Source organism: Malus sylvestris, chromosome 6, assembly GCF_916048215.2.
Source record: "Malus sylvestris chromosome 6, drMalSylv7.2, whole genome shotgun sequence".
Taxonomy (NCBI): Eukaryota; Viridiplantae; Streptophyta; class Magnoliopsida; order Rosales; family Rosaceae; genus Malus; species Malus sylvestris.
In genome coordinates, this window is record NC_062265.1 from 29,569,174 (window position 1) to 29,580,965 (window position 11,792).

The window sequence follows — 11,792 nt, forward strand, 5'->3', positions numbered from 1 at the left end:
GTTTTAAATACAATTTATTCATATTAGTTATGTGAGTTTTAAATACAAATGGTTCATACTACAATTACTTGTTTTCTTGCAAGTCCATCACCGTTCAAGCATTCCGCTAATCCGCCTGAGTGATGTCACATGGATTTTTATATTAATCGGAAGAGAAAATTGCCTACGTATATAGTACCTGGATGAGAACCATTAGTGTTTCCATTTGGCTTTGGAGTCTTAATCTCTACAAAACCACTAAAGCCAAAGTAAATGAATGTGATAGGGTCGGTTTTTTTTATTTTTATATCTAGTAGTCACTAGCAAGAGTGCCCGCGCGGTGCTGCGGGTTTTCAAACTGTACAAAACATGTAGAAAGTTTTAAATGTATATATGATATGCCATACTATTTACATACATGTGGAAAATGTACTTACAACACTATTTACAATAAGGAACAATGAGTAGGATTGGACTTTGTTAATCTGATGGGCTTGTTTTCATTTTGCTTAGGATAGTTGACTGAAATTAGCAGAGAAATAGAAAAAGAATTTCATAAATTGTTTATGAAGGAAACAAATTCAGTTCATATTATATATAATAGATGATCTATTACCTACAAGGAAGAAGATTCATCACTAAAAATGAAAATAATAGACCCTAAAACTTCCAACATGGTGAAAAATATAAACATTGTGAAATTGGAATAGAAATCAATTCTGAAAAGAAACTGAGAAGAGGGATTACATTAAATGGAAACCGTAAACACACAAACTGAAACAATTCTTATAGAATGAGTCAGTCGAATTTACAACATAGTGAGGAGTGTAATCTTGCTGCCAATTGCTAAACCAAGACTACCTACACCAAATTAGAACATTTTAATCCTTCAATCAGTTATATTGGATGATGCTAAGCATGCATGGTTAAATTAGACGATAACTTGGAACATCTGCTTAAAGCTTAAAAGTACATCACTTCAATTAAACATATGTCGAGACTATCTCTAATCCTTGGTTAAACCATGAGTTGGAACATGTCCTTAAAATCCCAAATTTTAATTGGTAAAACAACACAAAGAACTTATAGCTCCAACCAGTCATCAAACTCTACTGAAATCAGCTTGGATAATAACTGAAATGAAAAAGAAACAAAAATATAGGAATACCATATTAATTTTCAAATCTTACCACCAGTTGTGTCTCACCATGGCCCAGTCTTTGCTTTGTTAGTAACTTAGCCGTCAAATCTTTCAACTGCAATGATCAATTGAACATGATCAGAGAAAAACCACATATGGAAAAGCACACAACTTTCAAAATGCTCATGGAATCCACAATCAAAACTTTTCACTTTGCTTCTATCTGGAAGATACCAAAACGATATTAACAATGAAGGGATGATAACAAATCTCATTAAAGAACACAATGCATTTATTACCAAAGTGTTAACCAGGTGAAAGTATAAAATATTACGGATTTACAGAGTCAAATTTTACATTTGTTGATTATAATTAGTGAAATAAACAGTAATCTATACAACAATAAATATAAAAATAGTTATTGAAGTTGATTTCGCAATTTCTGAAGGTTTAAAGACTGGAGCATCAGATATTTGTTGAATTTAAAACTTTATGTGATCTTAATCCACTTATTAAATACAAAATACAACAATGTAATTACTTTGCTATCACATTCTGAAGTACAGTTAAACGAATTGGTAAGATATTAATCGTATAGGAAACAAAATAAAAAACAGATTATGGAATAAATCAGTAACTAAAATCAGTTAGCATCTGAATTAACACCCAAATTATCAAACAACTCCTAAGAATCAATTCCAATTCGAAAAACAACGATTCGGATAAAGAAGAAATCCCAGAACGGGCTGCAATTAAATTAACTTTTATGATGAGGATAAGACAAACTAAAAAGCAACTTTTCGATTACATTCAAAGGAAAAAAAAAAAACCAATTGAAGCAGAACAAAATTATCTTGAAAACAATAATAAATTATTGAAGATCATAACATTATGCAATTGCAAACCCATCAACGTAAATTGAATTTACCAGTTGAAGATATAATAAAAAAAAATTAGAAACTTCATAAGCAAGCAAGGCAATGGACAAAACGCACAAAGGATCCCAAAACCTCTCGGAATTCCGAAATTTTTCGTTTTTTGGCATACCGAAATAAAACTAAAAGGCGTGATCTAATCAATTTGAAAAATCTCAAGAATTCACATATCATTACAAAACCAAATTCATCGTTAAGATTAAGAGCAACTGAATAACACAATAATAACAAAACAGAAAAAAAAAATTATAAATACCTTTGTCGAATCTCTTGGGATTCAAGTCCATTGACTTCACCCCCATACAACGTGGTGCCCCAGAAATTCTTGTAACTTTAGTAGCCTTGATCATGCATGTATTAGTAGAAATACAGAAAAAAGATAAATGCAATTTATTAGACTAAATTTGGGATCAATAAACTTACAGTGATGCCAATAAATAGCGATTGAAGAAAATTTTTCGTGTTGCTACATTGAGAAGGGCACCCAAACCTGATATTTAAAAAACAAAATATTCAATACAATGTAAACAATTCAATATGTAGTATCAGTTTAGGATGCATAATTGAAGGCTCTAAAACCCCCAAAATCACAGGAAAAAAATTCAAACACAAAATCTACCCGCAAATCGAAAACGACAAAAAAGAAAGTAAATTAGGCAACATTGAAAAAGACCTACTACTTACCAGAAAATGCTAGATCACGCGAGGAAAAAAATGAATTTCAATGAAATCGAAAACAGCAAAAACCTGTAGAACCAAAGAAGTCCGTTGGTATGAAATTTTACGCACCATTTGACAAACCAAATCAAGCAGTGTCCAAAGATTAGAAAAATATGTTAAAAAGTAGAAATTGTATTTGATATAGATTAAAATGATTGAGTAATTGTGAGCGACTTATGACAAAATGAGGATGATTGAGGGAGGAGAGTAATCAAATTCAATGACTTCAATTGTAACAAATGGAAGGCCACCATTGAATAGGTGTTAAAAAGCTGAGAATATATGTCAAAATGATATTTAAACCAACATTTTTTTGGAGTGTGATGTTCTATAATTAGAAATTATGTAAATAGTTATGTATAACTGATTTATTGTGGAAGAGTGTGATCGAGAAAACATATTGGATATATTGATCTATGACTGGTTGGTGATGCAAGGAACAGTATTGGAGGATTGTAAAAAAGTGGAATATGTTGAAATAAAGGTAATTGCAAAAGAAGTTAATAAATTGCATGACTGAATCAAATTGGAAGCATAGTAATGTAATTATTTGGTTTCAAAATTTGAGATCATTGTTTACATATTTTAGTGTAAAGGATAGAATTCAATTAAACAGGTTGATTGAAATGGTGTAAAAGGATTGATCAAACATAGTTAGTTTGGTGTCTCTGTGTAGTATAGAGATATAGTTTGCTGAGTTATTTCAGCCTCCATTATTTGGAGAAATAACCATCATTTCCATCTTTTCTCTTCAAAGGAATGATCCTATAAAGTTCTTATCTTATGTCTCCTAATTCTGAAGCATAATGATCTTTTAATGCTCATCCTATCCTGTTCTAAGATTCTTTTAATCTCAGTGATCTATTTCTTGAACTCCGAGGCTAATTCTATCTTAGAAATGTTTTCTTCTGGTACAATATTACTACTCCCCCCTTCTCTTTTTGGCGGAATTGATTGAAATCAATTGGCTGAACAGAATAGCCAGTTCATTACAATATACAAATTAAAATTAAAAACTAATATAAAGCTCAGCCAACACATACCCAAACTGAATACGATTTGTCTGACGATCACTTGAATACAAAGATCACCCAAAATTGAGCGAGAATCTGGGAACAAAATCAATCCAATTGTAATAACAGTTACAACAACAACAACAACAACAACAAAGCATTTTCCCACTAAGTGAGGTCGGCCTATGAATCCTAGAACGTCATTGCGCTCGGTTTTGTGTCATGTCCTCCGTTAAATCCAAGTACTCTAAGTCTTTTCTTAGGGTCTCTTCCAAAGTTTTCCTAGGTCTTCCTCTACCCCTTTGGCCCTGAAACTCTGTCCCGTAGTCACATTTTTGAACCGGATAGTCAGTAGGCCTTCTTTGCACATGTCCAAACCACCGGAACCGATTTTCTCTCATCTTTCCTTCAATTTCGGCTACTCCTACTTTACCTCGGATATCCTCATTCCCAATCTTATCCTTTCTCGTGTGCCCACCCATCCCACGAAGCATCCTCATCTCCGCTACACCCATTTTATGTACGTGTTGATGCTTCACCGCTCAACATTATGTGTCATACAACATCGTTGGCCTTATTGCCGTCCTATAAAATTTTCCCTTGAGCTTCAGTGGCCTACGACGGTCACACAACACGCCGGATGCACTCTTACACTTCATCCATCCAGCTTGTATTCTATGGTTGAGATCTCCATCTAATTCTCCGTTCTCTTGCAAGATGGATCCTAGGTAGCGAAAACGGTCGCTTTTTGTGATCGTCGCTAGATTGCTCCGGTCATTAGTGTGGATAAGTATATAAACGGATAGAGATAGGAAAGCAAACACAAGATGTACGTGGTTCACCCAGATTGGCTACGTCCACGGAATAGAGGAGTTCTCATTAATTGTGAAGGGTTTACATTAGTACATAGGTTCAAGCTCTCCTTTAGTGAGTACAAGTGAATGATTTAGTACAAATGACATTAAGAAATATTGTGGGAGAATGATCTCGTAATCACGAAACTTCTAAGTACCGGAGTGTGGTATCGTCTTGACTTGCCTTATCTGTCTCATAGGTAGATGTGGCATCTTCTCTGGAAGTACTCTTCCTCCATCCAGGGGTGGTATCTTTAACTGGTGGAGATGCACAAGGTAATGTATCAATTTCACTTGAAGCTTACTTGTAGTTTCAGGCTTGGTCAAGCGCGATACAAACCATGTAGTATGAGTCCCCTAAGTCGCCGAGCTAGGGGATCTGCTGAAAGAGGTGACAGACAAGGTAAGCAATCAGAGCTCCGGCTGATTGTTCACATTCTCCCTATCTTGCAGGCAACATGAAGGATAAAGAGAAGAAAAATGAGAAGAGATGATATGGGATACTTTTGCTTTTGAAGAAGTAATTTTCCACATGCTTATTCTTGAACTGGGCTGGAGGGTTTTCTGGTTTCCTCCAGAGTATAAGGCCGACTGAAGAATTTGAGGGTCAAAACAAGTCCATCAAATCTAGAGTACGTTTGACCCTGCTGATATGGGATACTTTTGCTTTTGACAGAGTAGTGGATGTATCGGCACATGTGCTGTTACGCTTGTCTCCACATGCTTCCTTGTATCATTCTCACTTACCCTATCTGTTCCTCAGGCAAATGCTGTATCTTCATTGGAAGCATAAGATGTTGAAGATGAGTACTCGAGAGCAATGCCAGGTAAGTAATCAGGTAAGAGGTTCCAAGCAGTCAGTTCCTGGCTGGAAGCTTGATTCCAAGTGCTGACTGATTGCTCTCTTTCTCCTTGTCTTGCAGGTAAGAACAAGGCCAAAGGAAAAGACAGGGAAAAAGCATGATATGGGATATTCTTGCTTTTAACCCTGATGATATGAGATATTCTTGCTCTAGTATAGCTTGTTTGCAGAGGTATTATCGGGGGGAAAGAAAGCTGAATATTTCGAAAGGCTTCGTTGGGAGTGCCCTCTTAGATATGAGGAAGGGTTGAGCATTTTTGCAGGTCTGCCTGTCTGTTGGGGATGGAGGTCGACATATATAGGAGTCTCCCTAACAACAAGTAGTAATGTTATTCCTTTACCCTGCTTGGTCATAGCACGGTAGTGGTGTTGGAAATGTGCCCTAAAGCCAATCATGTGATGATACTTTACGGACATTTCACATGTTAAACTAATCTAGTTTTACATATAAAGGGCATACATTATTGTTTGAGCCGTCTCATATAAATGTTATATGCTTAAACGATAAAGTCCAAGGAATATGTGATTGGGAGAATGTAATCTAATGAAGTTAGATTCATGAGACCATTCTTTCGTAGACACATCCTAAACGTTCCTGATCATAGGATTGTCAATTGGGCGTTGACAGTCCGTTAAGATCAGTACGTACTATGTCTTCTCTCAGGGAGAGTGATTAGTCTCGAGTCATTGGTGTGTGTGACATCAAGACAAGTACGTAGGTGCTCAATAGAGAATGAGTTCACTGAACGTGATCAACGAAGAGTTCTTATATTCCATGTCACATGAGAACTCATGGTTGGGATAATGCAAAGTAGTCCTTTGACCTGAGGCATCACAGTTGTCTTGTGGTTAAGTCCTTGATCTTTGATTATGTCAAAGTCACCCCCTCGGGGTGTCCACGGCATCGTTGGGGTTAAGCCACTTAGCTATGGAGACAAGTGAATGCGCAACAAGGGATCTCTAACCTTCAAACAGTTGAGGGAGAATACTCTATGATATGATTTGGAATCTCTGGCCAGAGTATGAATGAGATTAGGGAATGCGTTCCAAATCACATTCAAGGAAATCATATAAGCACACGAATCACATTGGATAGTAGACATGAATAAATAAACTATCATACCAAACAATGTGGTCAAGAGTATTAGATTAGAGAAGGACCGTATTGCATTTGTAATCCCAAACTGAATAGGTTCTCTATCCTCTTCTGATTAGCTTGGGTAACCATGATATGCTGCTAGGTGTCACTCATGGTTTGTGGAAGCCCTAAACGTGTGTAATCACTAAAGGGAGAATTGAAAATAGTTTCAATTCACAATCGATGTAAAATGGTTTTAATCGCCCACTACCTCGCTAAAAGGAACCTAATGGATCGCACACCATAAAAGGTGGAGATTGAAGATTAAACTGAAATGAGTAAGAATGATTAAATGGTTTAATCATTTATTTATGGCAAGGACTAATTAATATGTTAATTAATCAAACGAATAAGTTCGTTAAAGACCTCGGGATAGTTTTGGACCTTAAGGCCCAATGGGCTTCAAACGTCAAGCCCATTGACTTAAGTTGTATGACAACTTAATGAATAAAGATTCACAAAGGCCCAAAAGCCCAAAAATCCCAAGGTAGGCCGGCCATGTATGATGAATTAGGGTTTTGGTTCTTTAGGTCACTTATTTGAAGGGACTATATAAAGGACTTTATAGCCAAATATTCATTAAGTGAAAAAGGGTTTGTTTTTGGGGAAAATTGGAGAGAATTGTCTCTCCATTTCTCTCTAAAGAGGCCGGCCCTTTGGAGTAAGAATCTAGCAATCCTAACAACTCCAAAGTCACTTATTTCTTCTACAATCTAACCTTGGTGAAGAGACTTAGAGGTTCTCAATTTTGGGAACTTGGAGAAACCTATTCTTCCAACCAAATCCATAGATTTTAGATGCAAGGAATGAAGGCCCTCTATTTGGGTGATTAGCCTTTGCTTATGCAAGGAGGAATCTACAAAGGTAATAATTTCAACTCACTTTGTTTTGAGTTGATTATTGGTTCACCAATCTACTAGGCTTTGAATTTCATGGTAATGTTTTTGTTTTTGAGTGCATGCAAGCATGATTCCGCCTTTAATTGTTAATTGCATGCTATATGATGTTGCTCAAATGAACATGTTTTTCAAAATAAATCCTTCAAGTGGGAGCTGCCAGCTTCACATGTTTTAACTCTGTCAGAGCACTTTGAAAAAGTGGTCTGTGGTATCTGGAAAGCTGATGTTGCGTGTGAAGATTACAGACAAGCTTTATCCAAGGAGATCCGACTCTTGAAGTTGGGAAAGTGGTGCCTCTTCGGTTTTCGAACAAGTAATCCTGTCGGGGATCTGGCTCTCGAGATTCGGAGAACGATGTCTCTTCAATTTTTGAGAAAGCAATCCTGCTGGGGGTCTGGCTCTAGAGATTCGGAGAGCAGTTTCTCTTCAATTTTTGAGAAAGTAATCATGTTGGGAATTTGGCTCTCGAGATTCGGAGGGCGATGCTTCTTTGATTTTGGAGTAAGCAATCTTGTTGGGAGTGTTTTCTCGAATGTGAGTAAAGGTTGGGCATGTTTGCTAGTCTACCTTGCCACGAAGCACAGAGGTTGACACACAGGGACTTTCCAATTATCCAGCAGTGATACTGTTCCTTTACCCTCTCTTCGATTTTTGAGAAAGTAATCATGTTGGGAGTCTGGCTCTCGAGATTCGGAGGGCGGTGCCTCTTCGATTTTGGAGCAAGCAATCTTGTTGGGAGTGTTTTCTCGAATGTGAGTAAAGGTTGGGCATGTTTGCTAGTCTACCTTGCCACGAAGCACAGAGGTTGACACACATGGACTTTCCAATTATCCAGCAGTGGTACTGTTCCTTTACCCTTGTGGGTAATAATATGGTAGGTAAACCTTCAAAATTTATGTGTCTAAACTTTGTTAGTGCTGTTTCTTTGCTATTCTTTTACCCTTCTTGGTCAGAGCGATGTAGTGAGAGCTGCAAGCTTCACGTGTCTCAACTTTGTCAGGGAACTTTGGCAAAGTTATCTGTGGTATCCATGAGCTACTGTTGCGTGTGGGAAGTGGGTGATTGAATAGTAAGATTCATGTGCTTTCTACTTCACCAGAAATCTTCGACAGAATGCCCATAATTTTCGCAAAGCTGAGTGTGCGTGTGACAGGTGCTGACAAGGCTGGAAAAGTAGGTGCCTCTTCGATTTCTGAGATCGGCCCTCGTGGTCTCTGAGCAGCCCAGCTTTTGAGAAAGCAAGCGCCTTTTCGATTTCTGAGATCGGCATTCGTGGTCTTTGAGCAGCCCAGCTTTTGAGAAAGCAAACACCTCTTCGATTTCTGAGATCGACCATCGTGGTCTCTGAGCAGCCCAGCTTTTGAGAAAGCAAACGCCTCTTCGATTTCTGAGCAGGCTCCTCTTCGATTTCTGAAGCTCCGTCGAGTGCAGATTTTTATAGGGGCTGGCATTAAGTTCCAAAGCACACTTGAATCTCCACCAGTAGAAGCTCAATTCTTGCACTTCTAAGATCTTGATTTGTCCGACCTCTTCTCTCTTCAACACCTTTGAAAATGTCTGGCCCCTCCGACCGTCGTTTTGACTTGAACCTTGTTAAAGAGGCAGCCCCGCCTTCTCCAGACAACATATGGCGCCCATCCTTCGTCTCCCCTACTGGTCCTCTTACTGTTGGGGATTCTGTGATGAAGAATGATATGACCGTTGCGGTGGTGGCCAGGAACCTTCTCACTCCCAAACATAACAGACTACTTTCCAAACGGTCTGATGAGTTGGCTGTTAAGGATTCTCTGGCTCTCAGTGTTCAATGTGCAGGTTCTGTGTCTAATATGGCCCAACGCCTATTTGCTCGAACCCGCAAAGTTGAATCATTGGCAGCTGAAGTGATGAGTCTCAAACAGGAGATTAGAGGGCTCAAGCATGAGAATAAACAGTTGCACTGGCTCGCACATGACTATGCTACAAACATGAAGAGGAAGCTTGACCAGATGAAGGAATCTGATGGTCAGGTTTTACTTGATCATCAGAGATTTGTGGGTTTGTTCCAAAGGCATTTATTGCCTTCGTCTTCTGGGGCTGAACCGCGTAATGAAGCTCCAAATGATCAACCTCTGATGCCCCCTCTTTCTAGGGTTCTGTCCAGTACTGAGGCTCCGAATGATCTCCCTCCGGTGCCTTCTCTTTCTGGGGCTCTACCGACTGCTGAGACTTCTCCTAAGAAACCTTTGTGAAGGCTCCCTCTTGTTTGTTTATTTTGACTCATGTATATGTACATATTTGTAACTTATCGGGGATATCAATAAATAAGTTTTCCTTCATTTCAACGTATTGTGTTAAATACACCAAAGCCTTCTTCGCTAAGTTCTTTGAATTTTCTTTTGTTGAAACTTGTATGTTGAAGCTTTGTGAGTGGAGCATGTAGGTTGAGGTAGTGTTCCCTTAATTTCCCGAGTGAGGAAAACTTCTCGGTTGGAGACTTGGAAAATCCAAGTCACTGAGTGGGATCGGCTATATGAATCTTAGAACGCCATTGTGCTCGGTCCTGTGTCATGTCCTCCGTTAGATCTAAGTACTCTAAGTCTTTTCTTAGAGTCTCTTCCAAAGTTTTCCTAGGTCTTCCTCTACCCCTTCGGCCCTGAACCTCTGTCCCATAGTCGCATCTTCTAATCGGAGCGTCAGTAGGCCTTCTTTGCACATGTCCAAACCACCGTAACCGATTTTCTCTCATCTTTCCTTCAATTTCGGCTACTCCTACTTTACCCCGGATATCCTCATTCCTAATCTTATCCTTTCTCGTGTGCCCACACATCCAACGAAGCATCCTCATCTCTGCTACACCCATTTTGTGTACGTGTTGATGCTTCACCGCCCAACATTCTGTGCCATACAGCATCGCCGGCCTTATTGTTAGACAACCAAAAAAAGAATCTATGAGCAAGACAACCAAAAATGAAATTAAACTGCAAAGCAAAACTAAAAAATTTAGAAATCAGTTACCTTAATACGTACCAGTTAACAAAACGGCGAAAAAGACGAAATCGATACGGTTCGCACCCAAAAACAGAGAAGAACAGCCAACAACTATTCCAAAAATCAAAAGATCGTGTCTGGCCGGAGGTAATTTTGTGAAACCAAAAGAAAGAAATTGATAGAAAATAGGGCGCACAACGATGAAGGCGGAGGAAAACCCAGATGAGGAAACCAGAAAATGGAGAGCCAAAAGGTAAAGTGAAACAGATGAATCAAAGGAGAGAAAGAAAGGATGCAAGACGCGTGGGCTGGATGGGTAGAATCGGAAATTCACTGCACACATATGAAGAAGCACGACAAAAGCCAAGAAAAGCGGAGGGCATTTCCGTCATTTTACTGCTCACGAACAGTGAAAAACAGTGCACCCGAGTTTGGGTTTTAGTATATGTATAATAATATAAGAAATTTGGTGTAAAATTATAAATGAGGAATGAAAAGTAGGAAATGTTGAATCCAACGATATTAAGGGGTTGTTTGATGATTATTTTGTTTTTATTTTTTAGTTTTTACGTTTTTGGAAACTAAATCTTATTTGTTAACTACTTTCAGCTTTCAATTTTACGAAAAATGAAAACTAAAAACCAAAAAGTAAAAACTCAAGATCAAATTTTGAAAACTCAAGAAAGTAGTTTTTAATTTTCAATTTTTTTTGTTTTTATTTTTCTTGAAAACTAAAAACTGAAAATAGTTACTAATCAAGATTTCAGTTTCTAGTTTTCAAAAAAGTGAAAACAAAAAATGAAAATTGGAAACGAAATTGATTATCAAACAATTTATTCATTTTTAAGTAAACATTTACTTCTAATTGCGGGACAAAATCTAGCCTCCAGTTGCTAGCTCTAAATAACCAGCCCACCAATATGTTCAATTCCTTTATAACATAATTGGATAGGGTTGTGCACGAGCCGAGTGAAATTCCTAAACCTAGAATTGCTGGTGAAGCGTAGATGGCAAGCAGTTATATGGATACGTGCTTTATCCGTACACATTTTTCCAACTCTCACAAGAATTGTTTGGGAGTCATCCTCAGATGTACTTCCACAATGACCTTTTCGGGGAATTCTATTGTACTCCGTGTAGGTATTTTTGTTTGCCCAGGAGGATCCTCGTCGAATCCTCTTTGTAAGGATCTTGGGGATCCTCCAATCACATTCGTTCATCGTACATTGCGCGACGAGAAATCATTTTAAATATTTTTATTTAAAATTGAATATAAACAGTACC

General features: G+C 38.0%; 1 protein-coding gene and 1 pseudogene across 2 annotated transcripts; one reads left to right on the forward strand and one right to left on the reverse strand.

Moving 5' to 3' along the window:
• LOC126626132 (putative pentatricopeptide repeat-containing protein At1g64310) overlaps positions 1–11,792 on the forward strand; it is a 58,507-nt pseudogene that overhangs the window by 42,943 nt on the left and 3,772 nt on the right.
• Positions 1,176–10,906, reverse strand: LOC126626129 (uncharacterized). Of its 2 annotated transcripts, XM_050295353.1 has the most exons (3): positions 10,548–10,906; positions 3,819–3,884; positions 1,176–1,235 (listed from the first exon to the last, which is right to left on the reverse strand). In XM_050295353.1, exons 1-3 carry the CDS (start codon positions 10,849–10,851, stop codon positions 1,216–1,218), a joined length of 390 nt encoding a protein of 129 aa, XP_050151310.1. In that variant the 5' UTR covers positions 10,852–10,906; the 3' UTR covers positions 1,176–1,215. The 2 variants fall into 2 exon arrangements, with proteins under 2 accessions (XP_050151310.1, XP_050151309.1); XM_050295352.1 differs by lacking the exon at positions 3,819–3,884 and having other exon boundaries at positions 1,182–1,343.

What these genes read in the sequence shown, in the direction of transcription:
- LOC126626129 (XM_050295352.1), bottom strand. Translation starts at nt 10,851, where the DNA reads ATGTGTGCAGTGAATTTCCGATTCTACCCATCCAGCCCACGCGTCTTG. An exon ending in TTTCGCCGTTTTGTTAACTG is followed by an intron (nt 1,344 to 10,547) that starts GTACGTATTAAG and finishes GGTATCTTCCAG; the next exon opens with ATAGAAGCAAAGTGAAAAGT.